We start from the raw sequence: 23,294 nt of genomic DNA, 5'->3' as shown, positions 1-23,294 counted from the left end.
GCCAGTTATAGCATGCAGGGATGCAGGGCTACCAATCAAAGTTGTTTAAATGAATGACCTTGACCTACTTTCAAGGTCATATGGGTCAAATGTGTTAACTTAAGAATCTTTAAAAGACTTCTTCTTAACAACCAAAAGTTCCATAGCCATGAAACCAAAGATGTTCAAACGGATTACCTTCAATAATTGATGTACTTTCAAGGTCACAGAAGTCAATGTGTAGTCAATGTGTTAAAATCTTTAAACTACTTTTCAATAATAAAATTACCCAAGAGTCATGCTATTGGGACAGTGACAGTGCTTTGATGCAACAGACTGAAAAGTTTGTTCAGTTGAATGACCTTGAACTATCTTCAAGGTCACACTTGTCAAATATGTTAAATTCTTGATTTAAAAACAAAAAACATATACATATGTATCAGTATGTTTTTCAGAACTCAGATGACTGTTAAAACCCATTGGCCTCTTGTTTCTCTTGTAATTTTCTAGACAGACATTCCTTCTTATTACTATGACTTCATTTGGCGATTGGGAAAGCATAGATACACTGTAGGATAGTTATAAAACCTGTCACTGTCTGTCAGTGCTCCAAAAATGTTATATAATTAGTGTAACTGATGCATTCTGTTTATTGCTGTGTTAATTGTATGTTTCAGACCAACATTTAAGAATACTGTTATGTTTGTTTATTATTAGATCACCATCATTCATAAGATTCCTCCCATATTTTCCTTTTTTACAACCCCAATCTTCAACAGTAGACCAGGTGACCCCTATAGTGGTTGAGGTCTCTCATCAGCTGTTCTACTTTCTGTTTGTAGTTTAACTGCCTTGTATAGGGTACAGAATGATTGATTGAGGCACTCATATCCAGAGCTACATAAACTTCCCCACTTCCCCATATAAATATTGTGTATACGCAAATGTGTACTGCATAGTCTAGATCTGGAATCATCACAGATCCCATGGACGGCAGTTAATGTAGGCATGTGGTGGAATCCATCGTTAAATATTTGGGGAATGTGATGAATGTTTAATTGTTTTTATTGATCTTCCTTCACTTTGTTGTTGATTGATGGTTTCTTTTTCAAAGCTGAATCTGTAAAACTAATTTCTGTACAACAGTACATGTTTATTCTTAGTTTGATTTCTCTGGAACATTTCCAAAAAAAATCTGAAGTTGATGGAATAATGCTGAGTACGTTATACAAGCTATCATACTACTTGTAGTAAAGGATTGTTTACTCTCTCATTAATTAGAAGTATAGTATCCTAAACACTTGCTCTTCCTGGTGAAATAAATTGGGTTGATGGGTACAGCAACAAATTGAATATAATTCAACTCAGAATATACTAATTTACATCGTAAGCTTCGGAAAGGGCTGGTATGTGCCAAATCCCATTGTATATATTTATGCAAATAAGATATGTTTAAATGAAAAATTATAGCATAATTGCAACAGCATTAATATTACTGCTGATGAAATTTTGGCATACTTAACATTGTCTGTACACATAAAAGTATTGTTGTTAGATATATATACAATGTAAATAATTATTGATAATGCCCCTAGGCTCCCCCCCCTCCCCCCAAGACCTTTTAAAATTACATGTTTTTAATTGACTGATAATGGGAAACATACAACTGCTACGACTAGTAATATCTAAAACAAATGAGGTACTTGTATTGCTTCATACAGTTAAGATATTGTAAATAATTATAACTTGTTTCACGCAGTGCTTGTACCAATTTTGGTTATTAATTCATGTAGTTTATTAATTTATTTTTCACTTTTTTGCATTAAAAAGACATCATGTATTTCAACAATTTTTTGGGGTGCTTGGAGCATTCTGCTTGCCCTAATTTAAAGTTTCTGTGCATTGTTTTCTAAGGCAAATATTGTGGCAGCACCAATTCATTATGGTGCAAAATACAATTTCAGTTAAATTTTGCAAAAATTGTATTTTGTTTAAATAAGTGTGTTTACACTAAATGTACTTATTATAATAAATAACTCCATGCTCTTTTCACAGCTGGTGCTCTCAAGGAGTTCGGCAGGCTGATCCTCCGTGTAGAAGATGAGAGAGACCGAATGGTGTGTGTTGTAAACAATCTTTATACTGGTATTCTTTACCTTGGAATGTGAACATTAAATAGTACAGCACATGTCCATCAGAAATATTTGTTGAATATTTTAATGCAGTATTCACCTAATAAATGTTTACATCTATCAAGACTTCAGAATAATTCAATATGCTATAGAAACACATTCAATGTTGGAATTTGATCTTATGACATGTTACAGTAGTTTGGTGTTGCTGTACAGTACGTGTATACGTAATAATGTATTATATTTCTATATTATATTTATTTGCGATATCAAAGCATAAAGATATATTAGGTATTGATCAACCTTTTTTATTTCAGATTTCCAATGCTGCCGACCAGTTTCAAAGACTAGAAAAGTTCCGGAAGGAACAGCTTGGTTCTGTCAAGGTATTCTATAGTGACAACTGTCTGATAGAAAATATTGAATATACTGTGATGAATAAGGCTATGCCTGATTATGCTAATAATGACAACTGTCTGGATTCAAACAAAAGGAATTATCATCGGCTATATATGATGTTTTCAAAACTCAGGATGTTCAGCATAAAGAGTTTCATAACAACTGTGATACTGGATAGGAACCCACCTGTATCTATTGCTTTGTCAGTTTGTCCACCTATCACATCAGAGTGTATACCGTACATTTCTTACTCCTGTAAGTGTACTGTATGTGTAGTAGGTATCAGTTGTAGACAATAACCTGTATGATAAAGTGATGTATACACAATTGTGACACCAATGCATTTTGATTGGTTAAGTTCTTGGCAGAATTAATACATAAGTATTAAGTGTTTTGTTGCTTTAACAATAACTAGCCAGATAGTGGAATTACTCCAACACTGGTTAATTTTTTATAATCTCTCTGATAGTAAAGTATCATAATTATCTTACAGGACGAGAAAAAATCTTTTGACAAACAGACAGTCAAGATTTGTCAGTCGATGGAGCGGTATCTAAATTTAAAGACAAAGGTCAATGACAACATGCTACAGGAGGTAAGGTTACAATTATAAGGTCAAGGTCAACAGGAGATAAAATTACAATAATAAGGTCAAGGTCAACAGGAGTAAGGTTACAGTGGATATAAGTCAAGGTTAACAAGCGGGTTTAAATAAATATTGAATATTTCACCATCTTTTAAAGGCTTGTTATTTCTAATTCTCCTGAGTAAAAAAATGTTTGTAGTAATGCTTGGTCCCAAATTTATTCACTATATAATGCTACTAACGAACCTATGTATGATTCAAATTTTTATAAATCGAAGTTTTCTGTGTATCAAACTTTTTTCATGGCACGTTAGCTAGGATATTATAGGTAATTGACATCTCATGATTTGAACAAAGAAATTACTTGTACTGACCACTGGACAGGTGTTGGTCGTGACCCCCGCGGCAAGAGTTCACACTCCTCCCACAAATGCCCTGACTGACAATAGGGATAACGATAGAGTGCGTTGTCACTCCCGATCATGGGGTTTATTAATAATCAGACTCAATTGATAGATAAATGGTGTATATAGAATAGAAGCCATGGCATTTAATCACTCCGGTATACCATACTGGTAGTCGTCTTTGATGATCTCTGCCGCCATTGAAATCAGCGGTTGGTGAGTAAATTTTACGTAACAGTAAAACAAGCGGATCAGTTTTAAACAAAAACAATTAGCGATGTCTTCACTCATATTCAAAGTGTCACGTTTCAAACTTATACATAAATATCCATGTAAATCAGTTATTTTTCATTTAATCATGCATTCTCCAACTGATCGGCATTCCGTATTTTATATGCACATAACCAGAGGCGTATATACCAGTCTCTGACATAACGTAAACACATGTGTCTGTAGCAGAAAAACGTTAACGTAAGTGTGCATTGTACTTTTGCTTTATCTATTAGACGGGATATAAGTGTTTTGTAACAGATACATAGTTTATCTGATTAAAAATGCTTAGGTATAATTGATGAAAAGTATTTTTATGGGTTTGGGGTAAATTAACTAAACACTTCGATGTGAGCCTGACAGGCGACGATCAACACGAAGACACCGAGGACATATAACGTTAACAGCTATGGTCATTATCAAGAAAACATCGATCTATTGTCAACCATGAATAATTCGAAGTCCCGCTGTTTCAAAGTTTTTCTGTTAGTCCCTTGAACTTCGAAACATCGAAGTTTGACTGTAGCTGTATATGTTCAATGGAATGGATGGTCTCTGCTTAATTTTCTAATCCCCTGTTGCATTCAAAAATCCATCATCTTTAAAAACCTTATTTAGTAACAAGATAGGACATTAACTATTAAAAAAGAGTTGTGTATGTTTCACTGATAATCCTGTTTAAAGTTTGGGATTGTGCTTTATTTAAGACTGTTAGCCATATTGAAATTCTTATTATAGCTTGAAACCTCAAAGAAGACCTTACGATAATGTGGCAGGAGTGGTATCTTTACCAGATAGCGTCTGACTTTACTCCTGTTTGTTGTCTTTAGTTATTGTTTTTCCATGATCTTTGATTAATTGAAATTACTGTGTTTGTTATCGTTAATTTTAATTTCATTTTGCGATATAGGCTGATGCCCAGCTAGAGATGGAATGTCGAGGGTTCCGGGAGGCCTCCATGAAATATGTTCTCAAGGTTCAGGAAGTACAGGAGAGGAAGAAGTTTGACTTTGTAGAGATGGTAAGGTTACAGTTAAAGCTACTTCTGCATCAGTTAGATAATTTAAGTTGTCCTTTTCATTGAGTATTTTATTGATTCTTGCTTGAGTAACTTCTCCTTTCAAAGTGTATTCTATGTTTGGTCCCAGTTAACTATTTAGATCTGAAATACTATGTCCCAACTGTCAAGGTTTAGGATTCTACAACATCTGTCTTTGTTGAAGAATAACTTTTTTATATTTGGTCGATATTTTTCTGTTATTGCATATTATACCTGTATCATTATCACGTTATATGATAAAATTGAACAAACAAACATTTGCAGCTGTTTCTTGGAAAGGAAGAGTTATATTAATGTGGTTCTTAAAAAAATGTTAATGTTCAAATAATTCATTAATGTGGGAAAAATATCATTGAAATATTTGAAAGTACATGTATGCTTTTCAAACTGCACTGTCATTGGTCAGTCTGTCTCTCCAGAAGTCTTGAATTATAAACAATTATTGTAAAAATTTGAATAAAATTTAAATTTAATTAGAATAATACATCCTAGTTGTATATACCACATGTTGATTTGTGACCCCGCATACCAGATGTAGGACTGGCCAAACTCCTTCTTTCTCTGACAGTACTTACCAGTTCTACCCAAGTCATTCAGATCCACTGATACCTTTCATGATGTTATTGTATTAAAACATAATTGATAATTTATTCCAGATTCTGGCATTCATGTACAGCTTGTTTACATTTTATCATGAAGGTAAGTAGAAAGCATAGCCTGAGATATACCATAGGTTTGTAAACTTATTGGACTGACAATCGTTGTTATTATATTAATCAAAGTTTCAAAGATTTAAAAAAGATATAAGTATAAATGATCAATTGAATTTAAAAACATTATTATTATTTAAGTGAAAATCACAGGTTTTAATGTGGAGGGAATCAATTGAATTATGAATTGAATTAAATATGACAGATATATATTTATAAATGAAACAGCAACCATTAATATAATCCACATTTTTTCAGGGTTTGAAGCAAAGACGGAGTTAAATGATTACTCCTCACATCTACAGAAGATCCTTCAGAAGGTAAAAGTTATAACTTAAAACATATTCAGTTTTAAAACCAAAATAACCTAATTAAGTTAAGTCTGTCAGCATTTCATATGTTGTAATGAAATTCAATGTAGCCAACCGTAGCTAGTTGTGACCAAATTGCATTTAGACACAAGTGAACCCCTTCAAATGTTTATAGACTTGTTCTTTATGAATTACGAACTCAAGCAAGCTCAAGATTGATTTAGAAGTTCAATGTTACTGCCAGTAATTAAGGCCATGATGGGTATTTTAAAACCTCAAGAAACAGCCTTTGATTACTACAATTGCTCACAATATGAATTTTGCTCCAAGTTTGATTGTAATTTTAATCAAAAATTATATACCACTATAATACAGTGGGCCAGTCATAGTAATGAACAATTAATCTATATATCTACCATTAAGTGACTATCGTTTGTCCTTGTGTTATTCAAATCACCCTTCCTCCGTGGTCCATCGTCAGTCTAAACAATCCTTGTTATCTATAAAAGTACCAGAAGGATATTTCTCAAACGCCGTAATTAAGTCGGATCTGATAGGAAATGGCTGACAGATGGCCATCCTGGATTTTGACAGTGTGAGTTTGTTGCTGTTTCTCAAACTCCATAATTATGTAGGTTTCCATTGGTCCCTTGTTGTGCCTATACAATTTTGAGTCTTATTAAGTAAAATGAAATGGCCAACAGGAATTTTTTTTTCCCAAATATTTTTTAAACATCCTGCTTATAATGTAAGACTGAGACCATTTACCTTTATGTTTTCAGACTAGGGAAAGTTTTGAGATGACTCGAGAGCAGACTGAAAAACTGATGTTAAAAACTTTAGACAATAGGGGGACGGTAAGTAAATCAGATTGTAGTCAGCGATTCAGAGCTCAGTGGTATAGACATACTGATCAGACTACTCTACTAAGCTACAAAACCATTAAAAAACCATTATAAACCCATAACTACAGAACTTAAAAGGTTCCTCTCATTAAAATGCAGGAATTAATATCACAAAGGGGTAACTTGTGCATGATGATTGACATCTTGGTTTATTGATATGACTAGTTGTATGTAATAATGTAAAATGGTTATAAATAGGAAAACATGCATGGTAATGTTAAAAAGTTTGACTTGTTTATCCAAATTAATTATAAGACAGCATACTATCATAGGAAGGTTGTTTATCCATATTAATTATAGGACAGCTTACTATCATAGGAAGGTTGTTTATCCATATTAATTATAGGACAGCTTACTATCATAGGAAGGTGGATATTAACTCCTTTTCTTGTCAAGATAAGCCACTTCCAAGAAAGATAAATTAATACCCAAGTTCTATCATGAAACAATTTTTTCTGGATATTTTGTAGGAACTACTTATTAATCAGGTGTTACTATGGTTGTATACCATTTGGCTAGATCAAATTATTATTCACACATATCATATGATTTCATGGTTCTTAAAAATCGATAGTGTTCAATTACTTATCTAACTTCACAATACCTGGTACATGTATATACAAATCATGTCTTATTTCAGATTTGTAATCAGTATTTATATATATAAGATCATTTGCTTAATTGATAATTTGATATTCATGTACCATCATGTGTGATATGATTAAATCAAAATTTAAAATCAGTGGGACTTTTTACCTTTTCATTCTCTAGTACATAGTACATAGTTTATTATAACAAACCATAGCTTTTAACCTATACACCTGACCAGCTTCGCGCGACCATCCGTCAGTATCATACAGAAACCAGTTTAGTAGCGATCGTGCTGAATCTGTAGGCTGTTGCAATTGGGAATAGAGGGTTGCACGCTGATGCTTAAAACCATACTAATTAGGCCATTGATTGCTTTAACTTATTGCACTTCGACATGTTTGTTTTGCTGTGTAAATTAAGCTCAGTTTGAATACTAAGTCTGCATAAATTTGCCTGTAGTGATTTTAGGTATAAATTAACACTAAATTTTGTTCAAACATAATCTAAGAGTTTATGTGTGACATAATTGTATAATTTATAACTATGTATAAATGGGTTGTGTGACAGAATTGTTTAATTTATGTATGAATGGGTTGTGTGACCGCGGTGGCCGAGTGGTTAAGGTGTCTCGACACTTTATCACTAGCCCTCCACCTCTGGGTTGCGAGTTCAAAACCTACGTGGGGCAGTTGCCAGGTACTGACCGTAGGCTGGTTTTCTCCGGGTACTCCGGCTTTCCTCCACCTCCAAAACCTGGCACGTCCTTAAATGAGCCTGGCTTTTAACAGGACGTAAAACAAAAACAAACAAAAATTGTGTGACATAATTGTTTAATTTATGTATGAATGGGTTGTGTCACAGAATTGTTTGATTATGTATGAATGGGTTGTGCCCCTGTAGGACTGTGTTTGATTCTGTGTTTCCTTCCTCATGCTTCAAAACCCAGGCTGCTGAGATGTTGGTAAGCATGCCTCACTTCTGTTTCCTGTAACAGTATCAGTTTACTCTGCATGTCTCATCACAATTGATACACTTAGTTAGTTCCTTATTTCATTTCAGAAAAAAACCCTGTTTTATATCATTAAACATGAGTCAAATAATAGAAAGATTCCTTTATCTGAGGCATTAAAATGATCTTTTAAAACTTCCTGTCAGATCATAGAGCCAATTAGTAAAAATTAATGTTTTATCAAATTGAATATAATTAATTAACATAATGGATAAAGTTGAAAACTATGTTAAGTTGGTATAAGACAGGTTTTTTCTTGTTTTATTAATATTGGTGCATGTTATATAAACACCCTTCCATATTTTGATCATAATACATATTGATCAGTACTTACTTTTAGGTTACTGTGAGGTCACCCGGCCCTACATGATAATATTCCATAGCATATCGACTGTCGTCTTTTTACCTGTCACATGTGATATATCTTCATGGGATGTATTAGTTTGGGATTTTTAAAGGGAAGTTATATACTTGCCTCATAAGGAATGCGACGGACAAGGGTTATTTTGTCATATTGATTTTAGTCACTGTGACTTTTTGAAATAAACATTCGCTATATTTCAAATTTCAATACTAGAAACATCAAAATGATCACATGTATTCAAAATGTACAAAGAGCTGATACTGATACTGACAATGATATCAAAAGCAGGTAAAATTCCCATGTTATACCATAACCAGCTTGTTTGGTAAAAAGAGGAAAACACACCTGTGCTGTATACCAGGGTTGGTCTATGTCTCCAACCTGGGATCAATGGGTCACAAGAAAGAATTCTTTTACCATATTTCATGCATTGAATTGTATAGTATCAAGCTACAATTTTAGCTAAAGTATACTTAATAGTGTACCAAGTTTGTCATCAGGATCCATTCACACCCCAGGGACGCATTGGGTCATAACAGAAAGATTTGAGATCCACACTATTATAAATGATGTGATTTGCTGGGTATGGAGAGTTGAATACAATTATGCTACTAGTGTTGACCCCATTTTTGGCCACATCTTCAGATATTCCTAAGGCTTCAATAAATCAGAATATTTTTCATGATTAAATATCCAGATGAGTGGCACATGCCCTTTGGGCCTGTTTTAACCATCTGTTACCAAATATAACTGTAGTCATATAACCTGCTTAACCTGTTTTCATTCTCTAACATATATCCAAAATCATGTTAGTGTATTCACCATATAGCCCTCGGTACGTTTCTGGTTTTTGAAGCAAACATGAATATTGACGTCGAAAAAAAAATAAAAAAATTTATGCTTCAAATTTTTCTCTTTTTGCAGAAAAGCATAAAAAAACCGGTGTCATCCAGCCACTCTATTGAATTGTTAGGTTATTTAATTAAAATTGAAAGTTTTAGAAGAAAATATGGGTACTTAATATGCTGATGGATAATTTTGTAATTCAAACCAATATAGTGTACACTATTATACAACTTTCATTTTTATTTAGTGCTATATTTTGTTTGCTGAATCACATGTTTTGTGCAATATTTTAATTTGTGGTTTAAAATCTATGGAGGATATTGCATTTGAAATCTTTTTTCAGTAAAATTTAACTTTCAGTTGATTTGAGTTGAAGGTGGCGGGGAATGTCAAGTATAAAGATGCCACTTAACATTACCTTTCAGATAACTTTTTCATCAGTAGTCTGCTTTTGTTTACAATATGTACTTTCTTTAACTGCTAAATTAAATGCTGTTTGTGAGTCTTGTGAGTTTTGTTATTATGATCTCAAATGACATCTAGGTTTATATTTACTATATACATATCAGAATTAAAAAAACTACCTATTTTAATAATTAAACCTATTGATAAACATTCTTCCAATATGAAGCTACATATTCTATTTTTTAAATTTTTTTTTTTATCAAAAGTTGTGAAATAAAAAATAATATTTTGTATATGACTTGAAGTATATAATTATCAACATGTTGTTTTTTCAGAAGCCTGTGAATCAGACCGGGGCCAGTAAGGGATGTACGCGAGAGGGATATCTATACCTTATGGAGAAAAGTAAGTAGAGAGGGACAATGATGTATTTCCTTTTTTCTGGGTTAATTGTTCCTTGAATTATCCGGGCCATTTTCTAACAGGGTCTTCCTGAAGTAGCTGGTGGCTACCTTACTGAACAGAGGAAGCCCATGAGGTATGCCATCCAAGGCTGAGTAAAGTGTCTTGCACAAGGACACACCCTGATAATGTTAGGATGGTCCATTATTTCAGCTTCGGGAGAAACACAAACCGCTCTAGGTAGGGGTCTAACGACGCATCTAGCTAGAATCTTTACCTGAGGGAGAAACACAAACTGTTCTGAGTAGGGATATAACCACACATCTAGCTAGGATCTTCACCTGAGAGAGAAACACAAACTGTTCTGAGTAGGGATATAACCATCACCTAGCTACGGATCGTCACCTGAGGATGCTGACAGGTGTTTGAGACAACACTAGAATATAGTACAATGACAAATAAATCCTTAATTTAAATTAAACTATGGTGGATCATGATCTGTACACAGATTCAGAATATTTCTCCTGATATGTATATGTTTTGTTTCAACAGAAGCCCTGGGTGTGTCCTGGATAAAACACTACTGCTGGTATAAGAAGGAAAACAAAGAATTCCACATGATGCCGTACAACCAGGTAGCTGGTAAACTGGTAAGTGTGTTTTATTATTATCACGGAATTATAGATTAATGTTTGTAAGTGATGCTGTCCATACAACCAGGAATTATAGATTAATGTTCGTAAGTGATGCTGTCCGTACAACCAGGCATTATAGATTAATGTTTGTAAGTGATGCTGTCCATACAACCAGGCATTATAGATTAATGTTGTAAGTGATGCTGTCCATACAACCAGGCATTATAGATTAATGTTGTAAGTGATGCTGTCCGTACAACCAGGGATTATAGATTAATGTTGTAAGTGATGCTGTCCGTACACCAGGCATTATAGATTTATGTTCGTAAGTGATGCTGTCCGTACAACCAGCTCAGGTCGCTGGTAAACTGATGTGTTTCTCACCACTTTATGATCAAGCAAATGATACTTATCTGTCAAATTATATTAAATAAAAGAAGGACTTTGATAACATCAGCTTTAATAATTTTTGTTGATAAATAATTGCATTACAGATCCAGCCAACAACTGAAAAACTCATACTGAAGTCTTGTGTGCGGCGGCCATCACAGTCAATAGACAAACGCTTCTGCTTTGACCTTACTGTGATACTTCCAGACAGCAGGTATAGTTATTTCAGCAGTGAAAAAAGTAAAATATTCAAATGTTAACATTCTTTTCAAATTGGTTTTTATTAACAAGTGTCTTACCATGACAATGTCTTTGACATTTTACTCTAAGAAGCATCCTAAACACTCATTCTTTAACTAAATAAGATTTGAAACAAAAACAAAAACTTGTATTAATGTGAATAGGCAATTGTATTTTAACAATGTCCTTGCAGCTAACGGTCATGAAAAAAATTGCTTTTTAGGTCACTTTAGACCAAGGCTCACATGGCCTCTTCAAATCGCCTTTTGTCCATCATCATCAGTCTTGCACACATTTTCCGTCCATAAACAATTTATAGTTTTGGCTTCTTCTCCGAAACCTCTGAACCAAATTCAGTGATATTGGGCAGGACACTTCAATGGCCAAAGGTCAACCAGAATTGTGAATTATAAGATTCCTGGGGTCTCACATTTGCCCCTGTGGAGGGGTCAAGTACTATAGTTTTTATATTTATATAGGGAAGGCACAGTTTTGACCATTATTTATTCCAATTATTATTGGAGTTAATACAAAACTTGGTTAGATTATCAGTATGGGAAGTCTGTTGAATAGTATGTGCATATTCGCACTGACTGACCACCAGGGGCTTGAGGGACGGGTGTCAAAAAGGGTCAAATTAACTGAAACTTTCTCAAAACAAAAATAAGGTAGACTCAAATACTCTTCATTCATAGATGGAAGGATCTTCAGGTGCATTACAGAAATTGTGAATTTCATGACCCTGGGCTCTCACATTTGTCCCTTGGGAGGGGGTAAATTTTACTAATAATAGTTTATATACAACTGTAGGGAAATGACATTTTTAACTTTCATTTGTTTGATTTCTATTGGAATTCATTCTAACTTGCTTAATATTATCAGCATGGAATGACAGCTTTATGGTGTGCACATGTTGGCCCTGACTGACCCCAGGGGCTTATTGGCGGGGCAAAAAGGGTCAAATTAACCAAGATATTTCTAAACTTAGGTGACCGTTCAGGCCCATGGACCTCTTGTCTATTATTATAATACCTTTTCTAAACCATGTTCATTTACTACAGACAAGACCAGATCACTTTCCAGTCACCATCAGACCAGGACAGAAAATTATGGATGGATGTAATGGACGGCAAGGAACCGGTGTGTAACATATGCTACATATAGATATAGAGGACATAACGTTTCATGTAATATTCAATATTATATGAGTTTTACATGATACTATTTATCATAAAACTAGAGACTGTGGCATATGTTTATAAATAGATTTGCAGTGTTAACGTTGCACTTCAATCTAATTAAGATTAGACTTGTAATTTCTGTTCTTCTACAACACTCTATGAAACACTGCAATACATGATCTAACAACACCCCACAAGAGGTCATCTCAGCATGACCTTTGAGCTCAGCCAGCCAACCCGCCGCCTATGAAATTGTTAGTTGATTTCATTCTTCGGAAGTATATACGTAAAGTTTATAGATTAACAGATGTGAGCTGCCTGTGTGTTTTTTCCTTTATTGTGCGAGTGATAGACAGTGAAAGCAACAGCATTGTTAAAAAAACATTTAGTTTGGAAGGGAATAACATGTACTCTTGACTAGTGATTTTCCAAATCCAGTTGGCAATACTGTTATACAACCCGTCCTGTCGACCAGACACCGTATAACTAGTATCATTTTCTTTCAATGTAATGCCCAAAGGATAAGCAATTTTTCCCATTACCCTTGTCATTAAGACAGAACACCAATAATGTTTGCAAAATTTGGTGTATTTCTAATCAAACGCTGAATTGGAGTCGTAAATACTAAAGAGAGGCAACCGAATATAGGCTTGTATAAGACTCTTCTGTTTTGTCATTGACCAGTTTTCATGACTTGTTTATATTTAGGTCACGCTGAGATGACCTTAGGGTATTGTTAGATCTTGTTTTGCAGTGTATCGTAGAGCATCTTAAAGGAGGAGAAATTACAAGTCTAATTTTAATCAAATTGGGCTGTACTTGTGTATGACTAGAGACAAGTGACAGAAAGACACATTTTACATTACGGAGACAGTGGTGTGATCATTATGAGATAACAAGAAGGTTGTTGTACATGTACCATTATTATTTTTTAATAGACTATATTGCTATATAGACTAGTATCACAAATTACCTCTGGTAAGAGCTGTAAGATGCCGGTCTCTCTGGACCATTTACACCCAATATATATAACTATACATAGAGGTGTGGTCTAATACAGTACAATTCTATTGGTTCATTTCCTAATAATGAATTAAATGTGCATGTTATTTAAATATGAGCTTCGCTAGCCAGTTGTATAAATTTTCTTGTAAATAGGGAATTCTTTTTATTGCATCCTGAACTTAATCTACTAAAATTCCATACTTTATAAAAACAAACAAAAATATTATCACTATCAGATTTCTTGAATTGTTTGTAATAAATCACAGTAATATCCACATTTATCAATTGCATTAGTGTAGCAAGACAGAAATACAATGAGAAGAAAAACTTCACAAAACAGTCCAAATTAACTATTTGTTTATTTCCCGCCTGATTTTGTCTTTATGATCACACACCAGATATACACGACAAGTTTACCAGTAACAGGAGGGGTGTCAACATTCTACCGAGTAAGATGTCACCTATCTGAGACGGCACACTTATTAATTCTCTAGACTAATGTTCTATGTGGTAGCTTTGGCAAACTAAGGAAGCTTTTAAAATCTCTGCAAAAAATGAGGTAGGCAGGTGTGCTGAAGGCAGATAATGTTGTTCTGAAAAAGGGGGAAATTCCACATTTCTCTTTTTGTACACTTTGATGTGATTCTACATAATTTTGGGATTAACTTGCATTTTATTGGTATTAATTGATCCATGCGATGCAGGAAATTTTCTACATTATGAGGCCATGGTAGGAGCTGATCAGTGACTATATATGGCTCTGAAGCTACCATTATACTGATGTAGGAAATTGTCTACACCATGAGGCCATGACAAAGCTTATCAGCAATCATTTAGCTGTCTACCATTCTGAAGGGTTATAAGTCCTCTGCTAGTGAAACTCCCTATCTGTCTGTCTGTTTGTCTGTCTGTCAATGAGTAGCTGCAGATCAAGTTCTCGTTTCAGGATTTTTTTGGTCAAGGTCAAGGTCACTGTTACTATTTTCAGTGGGAATCAGTAGGGGACATGCTTGCTTTATACAGTAATCACCTATAATAATGAGAACAATGCTTGAAGAGTTACTATACGTAGTATAGAGAAAGTGCATGCAGAAAGTGTTGGAAGTAGATCATATGTTTGATTGGTTTGCTGTCCCATTAACAGCTGGGGTGATTTTGAGGCATAGTATCCTTGTAGTAGCTGATGGCTGCCTCCCTGACACATTATAAGAATGGTCCTTTAATCCTCAGTAATTTGTGGTAAAGTGTCACACAAACATGGCAGGTCAGGATGGTCTGTGATCTCAGCTTTCTGAGGAATGCTGACTACCCCAGGCAGGAATCAAACAACCCTTTCTGCAGAGATGGAAGCTGGGTTCTTTACCATGCATTGTACATGTATTTTAAGTAAATGATAGAGAGAGTAAGGGTGTTAGACAGATCATTAATCTACTTTTGATTAGAATTAATAAAATAATACTAAAAATTAAAATGCTTCAATCTTATATCTCTAGAGGTGAAACTTATATAAATTGGCCCAATTTATGCTTAAATTTTAACATTCTTAGCTGTCATATTAATCTGTTTGCTGCTTTCCACTCTGAACAGTAGTGTGCCTTTGAGGGCATGAAATTATGTAAACCTGATATACACGTATTGATAATTATAAACTAGATGCTTTCATTCCTCTGAAACTCATTCGACTCCTTTATGTAACTCCTTATGAACTATCGCTGGTTGTATGTGTATTTCTTTAACATGATTAGTTTACTGGTAATAATGAGGTTAAGGATACAAAATACATGGACAGCTGACAATAAGACATATATGTGGACTGATCAGGACATCTTGTAGCTGATCAATAAAATTAGTTTTATTGCAAATCTTCCTATACACACGGACACAGATAAGTCAAACCATGGAATAAGTTGAATATTTTGCTTGGACCCGTCGACTTCGACTTAACCAAGTTTTACTGTATCCTACAAAAGTTGTATACAACAACTGCAAATTGTTATATTTAAACTTGTATGCTTTTCAGCTGTTTACAATTAGTTATATGCTTGATAAATCAGTATTATAATAGTGTATGTGGATTTACATCTCTAATTTTTCATACCAAATTTACTAATTTCCCATGTTACATTCCTCAATACTCTTTGTTAAACATTTATCATATTTTCTTTGTATTTATTATATTCGTAAACTTTGCAAAATTATATTAAATTTAATGAAGTTTGCAATTTGGTTTGATACCCAGATAGAAATTAAAAAATTCCACAAAAATATATATACTACCTGATATGTAAGAAAAATCAAGAAGACAAATTACTTCAAAACTGGTATATAATATGTAGCACACTGATGCATATACACATTGCATAGATTTTATATTCCATTCCCTCGGACAATTGTGTTCTAAATTATAAATACATGTCTCAGTATTTATTAAGTTGTTAGCCAATTTTGACATCTGTTCTTCATGTTAAAATAACAAATATAATTTTGTTTCTTGCAGGTTTATAATGCCCCGAAGAGTAATACAGATGATTGTAAGTGTCTCCATTTAACATGTTTAAATTTGTTAGATGAATAAATGTATTAAACTTTTGATGGAACACACAATACACATTGAAAAATGGTATATTTTATGAGGTACTGAAAGTATTGAACGTTTTCGTGACCTTCTTAATTAAATTAACATACCTATTAATCTTCTTTCATAGTCATCTGCTGATTGCCATGCATCGTAACATTTTCATACTACATACTTGAGCTACATTCTGTCGATTATCAATGATAGTGCAAGACTACATATATATAATGGTCAAAGAGTTAATGACAGTATATATCTGCAATATGATAAATGTGACAAACACAATTATTGCTTTGATGAATGACATCGACCCATTCTATTTGCAGCATCCCTGGATGAGATAGGATTTGGTTTTATAGAGAGGTGTATCAAGTGTGTTGAAGAACGAGGTCAGTGTACTACTTACTGATTAAAGCATGCATCTTTATCTACTACATGTTAAATGCTCATTTCTTAATCTTGCTGTACTTTTTACATTTTGAAATTGCGTATGTACATCATATGAAATAATGTCGTAATACTTTGAGATGTAAAGTCATGGATTAATGATCTCAAGATCGTTATAATTGTTTTAGAAAAGCGAAACTATTTGTTTGGTACATACAAAGTTAATTTTGTCGCAGCCCTTCATTGGATTTGTTTACATGCGACCCAAATTTGTTAGATTGTTTCACCAAATATGGCATCCCACCCTGTCAGAATTCATTATCATCACTCTACCTCAGATCAAACAGAATTTGGTCAAAACCATGTTAGAAATAAGTATAGATATGATAGTCATTTCAGGGTACCAAATAAGGTCAAGGTCATTGTTGCTACAGGAAATTGTCAACTGATTAAGTTTAATTACTGCAGCAACACTCTTTCTTATTGAACTTCCATCCAGCATAATTTACATGTATTCATAAATAATATTCATGCTATATATTTTATTTGAACACACAATTATTATAGGTCAGCTATCAGAATATTAGGGTAAAAAAGGTTAACATCACTTGTAGTGTTTGTAAAAACTTGTCAAAAATCACACTGACTAATATAAATATAATGTGTGTTGGAGCGGGAACATAAATAGGCAACAATGAATTCATGATACTTTTGTTAACTTTATACAAGTCTTGAAAATGCATTAGAGATTATACAAATGTGTTACCAGATGTCATCTATTTTAGGCCTGTATGACCAAGGTCTATATCGTGTTGTGGGTGTCAGCTCCAAGGTCAGCAAACTAATAAGTCTAGGTCTGGGTAAGTTATCTCCCCTTCTTTAAATTACATACATGTAGCCTTGTGCTGTACCAGAGATAATCTAGATGTTTCCATCAAATGAACTACTGACATATAATCATATATTAATGATTATTTATTATGCAACAGTTATGACACTAGCTCATATTTAGTCTTTACTGTCTGCAAGGATAGAAATGCACAGTTACTGTTAGTAGGTCTTATATTCAGGATTAAACAGACTACTCTGGGAAAACCTGGTGGTCAGCGGTGGTCAGCTGGCAGGTGATCCACTACACCTTCTCACATCAGGGTATCGCACCATGGTTATGGATCATTGAATCATGCAATATATGTGCCAGTACATTTCAGAAATTGATTTCACTTTGTTAGCATTTCCTGATACTGTTTATAAGGTGTGTGTACCCCCTTAATCAGAAATATATTTTGTTTGGTTAATCTGATTGACCCTGATAAAGCATGTTATGATATTTTGTGTACTATGTACTAACAGCTGAGAGCTCATGCTGTCAGATTTCTACAGACTGTACTTGTGCTTCAATACATTTCATATTTTGAGGCTTTCAAAAATATATAAATCATGGTCATTGGTATACAAGCTAAAAAGTTTTAATATTCACTAGCTGAGCAGTTGAATAGTAACTAATGTTTAATTTTGTCATTTCTTAATACAGAGTTATCTGCTCTTTTAAGCATGTATCGATTGTTATGTCATTAGATTGCGTGACAGAGTTATCTGCTCTTGTAAGCATGTATCGATTGTTATGTCATTAGATTGCGTGAGAAAATCAAGTTTTCCACTTTATGACATTACTCACAATCTTATGACATAACAATCAATACATACTCACAAGAACACAAAACTCTACATAACAAAACAGGGCGATTATGTAGGAGTGGACAATTACTACCAGGCATCATGTGCATGGGCTTATTGCCGGATAATGAGTTGGTTTGGATAACCCTAGATATGAATGCTCTGATATATATGGAATTGTTATCCTATGCATGCTTTGATTCTTTGTGACAGATCCCAAGAAAAAGGATAAGATTAATATAGATGACCCTGCCCAGTTTGAAATCAAGACTGTAACGAGTGCTGTGAAACACTACCTTAGGTATGTATAGTTAACTAGTCTGCCTGCTCCATCACTGTACATGTCCTTCCTCTACCTTAGGTATGTATAGCTAACTAGTCTACCTGCTCCATCACCGTCCTTCCTCTACCTTAGGTATGTATAGTTAACTAGTCTGCCTGCTCCATCACTCCCCTTCCTCTACCTTAGGTATGTATAGCTAACTAGTCTACCTGCTCCATCACCGTCCTTCCTCTACCTTAGGTATGTATAGCTAACTAGTCCCCCGCTCCATCACTGTCCTGTCTCTACCTTAGGTATGTATAGTTAACTAGTCTGCCTGCTCCATCACTCTCCTTCCTCTATCTTAGGTATGTATAGCTAACTAGTCTGCCTGCTCCATCACTCTCCTTCCTCTACCTTAGGTATGTATAGCTAACTAGTCGGCCTGCTCCATCTCTGTCCTTCCTCTACCTTAGGTATGTATAGCTAACTAGTCGGCCTGCTCCATCACTCTCCTTCCTCTATCTTAGGTGTGTATAGCTAACTAGTCTACCTGCTCCATCACTGTCCTTCCTCTACCTTAGGTATGTATAGCTAACTAGTGGGCCTGCTCCATCTCTGTCCTTCCTCTACGTTAGGTATGTATAGCTAACTAGTCGGCCTGCTCCATCACTCTCCTTCCTCTACCTTAGGTATGTATAGCTAACTAGTCTGCCTGCTCCATCACTCTCCTTCCTCTACCTTAGGTATGTATAGCTAACTAGTCTGCCTGCTCCATCACTCTCCTTCCTCTACCTTAGGTATGTATAGCTAACTAGTCGGCCTGCTCCATCACTCTCCTTCCTCTACCTTAGGTATGTATAGCTAACTAGTCTGCCTGCTCCATCACTCTCCTTCCTCTACCTTAGGTATGTATAGTTAACTAGTCTACCTGCTCCATCACCGTCCTTCCTCTACCTTAGGTATGTACAGTACAACCTGTCTATAAAGGACACCTAAGGGACAAGACAAAAGTGTCCTTTATAGAGAGGTGTCCTTTATATAGAGGTTCAACGAGTTATGTCCCTTATAAACGAAGAAACAAACCAAAGTCTGTTTATAGTACAATATATGTCTCCTGATTTATTATATTTAAACACTTAAACAAATGAATAAAGGACAAATAATTAAAGATAAATGCTTAATTAATTTTCAATCATTCATCTGACACAAAAATTGAAGTTGATATTTTTAATAATTTATATTAAGCCTATAGTTTTTAAACCAATCTTCACAATATCATTCTATACTGAATATCTATTCAGACAAATACTCAACATAGTCAAAAATGTAAAGGTAATTCTTATCATAGTAAAACAATTTTCATTAATCCTCAATATTTTGGAAAATAAATATGTTTGAAATATCTTTTCTATTACAACATTAACTCTTTATAAATGAAAGTGCATTTTCCTCTGATAATTATAATCCCTAAGCATTTATTTTGAGACATATTTTCTGAAATCCATGTAGGGATTTAATTTAATAAATACCGTTTGCTGGTTCAGTAAATTAGTATAGTGTATACAAAGACACTCGGAACTCTTCGGCTGTTCTTAATAGGTTACGTAGTCATATTCCGGGGAGTTCCGAGTGTGAGAAAATGGCGGCTGACAACCATGTGCCTGCCCTGTCAGATTTGCATACGGTGGATTTTGTAAGTAAAACAATTATGACAGACATAACTATTGCTTTGTCCCTCTTTTGTTGGTCTTGATAATGATTTAATTACCCCCTGACCATTCTTGTTGTCTAGGCTATGGTTGAATGGCTAAGCTTAGCTGTCACCGGTTGAGTAAACAAACACCTCTGCCGATGGCGATCGGTCACTCTCTTGTAATTACTGCCCATTGTTACAGCAACTTACAGGTAACAGGACAATTAGTGACTGATGAAGTGGCTTCCTAAGTTAGCATTGCTGCCAGGGGAGTTGAGTAATTAAGGCTTTGCTTGTTATTTAGAAACGTTTTACACACAAATATCAACACGGCTATGGTTTCACGTGTCCGTTATACGGTATTTTTAACAACTTTACGGACAAAAATAAGTGTCCACTGTCCGCATTAGGAAGGTGTCCGCTATATACATGATATTTATATAGTGATTTTCATTGGGGATTCCTGGAAGTGTCCGTTATGGACAGGTGTCCGCTATATAAGGGTGTCCGCTATTACAAGTTTGACTGTATAGCTAATTAGTCCGCCCTCTCCATCACTCTCCTTCCTCTACCTTAGGTATGTATAGCTAACTAGTCTGCCTGCTCCATCACTCTCCTTCCTCTACCTTAGGTATGTATAGCTAACTAGTCGGCCTGCTCCATCACTCTCCTTCCTCTACCTTAGGTAGTGTATAGCTAACTAGTCTGCCTGCTCCATCACTCTCCTTCCTCTACCTTAGGTATGTATAGCTAACTAGTCTGCCTGCTCCATCACTGTCCTTCCTCTACCTTAGGTATGTATAGCTAACTAGTCGGCCTGCTCCATCACTGTCCTTCCTCTACCTTAGGTATGTATAGCTAACTAGCCTGCCTGCTCCATCACTGTCCTTCCTCTACCTTAGGTGTGTATAGCTAACTAGTCTGCCTGCTCCATCACTGTCCCTTCCTCTACCTTAGGTATGTATAGCTAACTAGTCGACCTGCTCCATCACTGTCCTTCCTCTACCTTAGGTATGTATAGCTAACTAGCCTGCCTGCTCCATCACTGTCCTTCCTCTACCTTAGGTATGTATAGCTAACTAGTCGGCCTGCTCCATCACTCTCCTTCCTCTACCTTAGGTATGTATAGCTAACTAGTCGGCCTGCTCCATCACCGTCCTTCCTCTACCTTAGTATGTATAGCTAACTAGTCGGCCTGCTCCATCACTGTCCTTCCTCTACCTTAGGTATGTATAGCTAACTAGCCTGCCTGCTCCATCACTCCCCTTCCTCTACCTTAGGTGTGTATAGCTAACTAGTCGGCCTGCTCCATCACTCCCCTTCCTCTACCTTAGGTGTGTATAGCTAACTAGTCTGCCTGCTCCATCACTCTCCTTCCTCTACCTTAGGTATGTATAGCTAACTAGTCTACCTGCTCCATCACTGTCCTTCCTCTACCTTAGGTATGTATAGCTAACTAGTCGGCCCGCTCCATCACTGTCCTTTCTCTACCTTAGGTATGTATAGCTAACTAGTCTGCCTGCTCCATCTCTGTCCTTCCTCTACCTTAGGTATGTATAGCTAACTAGTCTACCTGCTCCATCACTGTCCTTCCTCTACCTTAGGTATGTATAGCTAACTAGTCGGCCTGCTCCATCACTGTCCTTCCTCTACCTTAGGTATGTATAGCTAACTAGTCTGCCTGCTCCATCACTCTCCTTCCTCTACCTTAGGTATGTATAGCTAACTAGTCGGCCTGCTCCATCACTGTCCTTCCTCTACCTTAGGTATGTATAGCTAACTAGTCGACCTGCTCCATCACTGTCCTTCCTCTACCTTAGGTATGTATAGCTAACTAGTCGGCCCTGCTCCATCACTGTCCTTCCTCTACCTTAGGTATGTATAGCTAACTAGTCTGCCTGCTCCATCACTCTCCTTCCTCTACCTTAGGTATGTATAGCTAACTAGTCGGCCTGCTCCATCACTGTCCTTTCTCTACCTTAGGTATGTATAGCTAACTAGTCTACCTGCTCCATCACTCTCCTTCCTCTACCTTAGGTATGTATAGCTAACTAGTCGGCCTGCTCCATCATTGTCCTTCCTCTACCTTAGGTATGTATAGCTAACTAGTCGGCCTGCTCCATCACTCTCCTTCCTCTACCTTAGGTATGTATAGCTAACTAGTCTGCCTGCTCCATCACTCCCCTTCCTCTACCTTAGGTATGTATAGCTAACTAGTCGGCCTGCTCCATCACCGTCCTTCCTCTACCTTAGGTATGTATAGCTAACTAGTCTGCCTGCTCCATCACTGTCCTTCCTCTACCTTAGGTATGTATAGCTAACTAGTCGGCCTGCTCCATCACTGTCATTCCTCTACCTTAGGTATGTATAGCTAACTAGTCTACCTGCTCCATCACTGTCCTTCCTCTACCTTAGGTATGTATAGCTAACTAGTCTACCTGCTCCATCACTCTCCTTCCTCTACCTTAGGTATGTATAGCTAACTACTCTGCCTGCTCCATCACTCTCCTTCCTCTACCTTAGGTGTGTATAGCTAACTAGTCGGCCTGCTCCATCACCGTCCTTCCTCTGCCTTAGGTATGTATAGCTAACTAGTCTACCTGCTCCATCACTGTCCTTCCTCTGCCTTAGGTATGTATAGCTAACTAGTCGGCCTGCTCCATCACCGTCCTTCCTCTGCCTTAGGTATGTATAGCTAACTAGTCGGCCTGCTCCATCACTGTCCTTCCTCTACCTTAGGTATGTATAGCTAACTAGTCGGCCTGCTCCATCTCTGTCCTTCCTCTACTTTAGGTATGTATAGCTAACTAGTCGGCCTGCTCCATCACCGTCCTTCCTCTGCCTTATATTAGGTATGTATAGCTAACTAGTCG

General features: G+C 35.7%; 1 protein-coding gene across 1 annotated transcript in view; it reads left to right on the top strand.

The window, feature by feature from the left end:
• The window catches only part of LOC117329371 (rho GTPase-activating protein 26-like), a 52,879-nt gene that overhangs the window by 12,348 nt on the left and 17,237 nt on the right, over window positions 1–23,294 (top strand). The window contains 16 exon segments of the mRNA XM_033887294.1: window positions 2,035–2,096; window positions 2,429–2,497; window positions 3,004–3,105; window positions 4,681–4,791; window positions 5,487–5,529; window positions 5,799–5,860; window positions 6,634–6,708; window positions 8,294–8,308; window positions 10,307–10,376; window positions 10,926–11,023; window positions 11,503–11,612; window positions 12,700–12,778; window positions 16,322–16,355; window positions 16,726–16,788; window positions 17,572–17,646; window positions 18,677–18,764. Of these exon segments, the coding sequence (XP_033743185.1) occupies window positions 2,035–2,096; window positions 2,429–2,497; window positions 3,004–3,105; window positions 4,681–4,791; window positions 5,487–5,529; window positions 5,799–5,860; window positions 6,634–6,708; window positions 8,294–8,308; window positions 10,307–10,376; window positions 10,926–11,023; window positions 11,503–11,612; window positions 12,700–12,778; window positions 16,322–16,355; window positions 16,726–16,788; window positions 17,572–17,646; window positions 18,677–18,764 (1,156 nt within the window).

Source organism: Pecten maximus, chromosome 6, assembly GCF_902652985.1.
Source record: "Pecten maximus chromosome 6, xPecMax1.1, whole genome shotgun sequence".
Taxonomy (NCBI): Eukaryota; Metazoa; Mollusca; class Bivalvia; order Pectinida; family Pectinidae; genus Pecten; species Pecten maximus.
The sequence above is the reverse complement of the archived record's forward strand: the minus strand, read 5'-3'. Positions and strand labels throughout refer to the sequence as shown.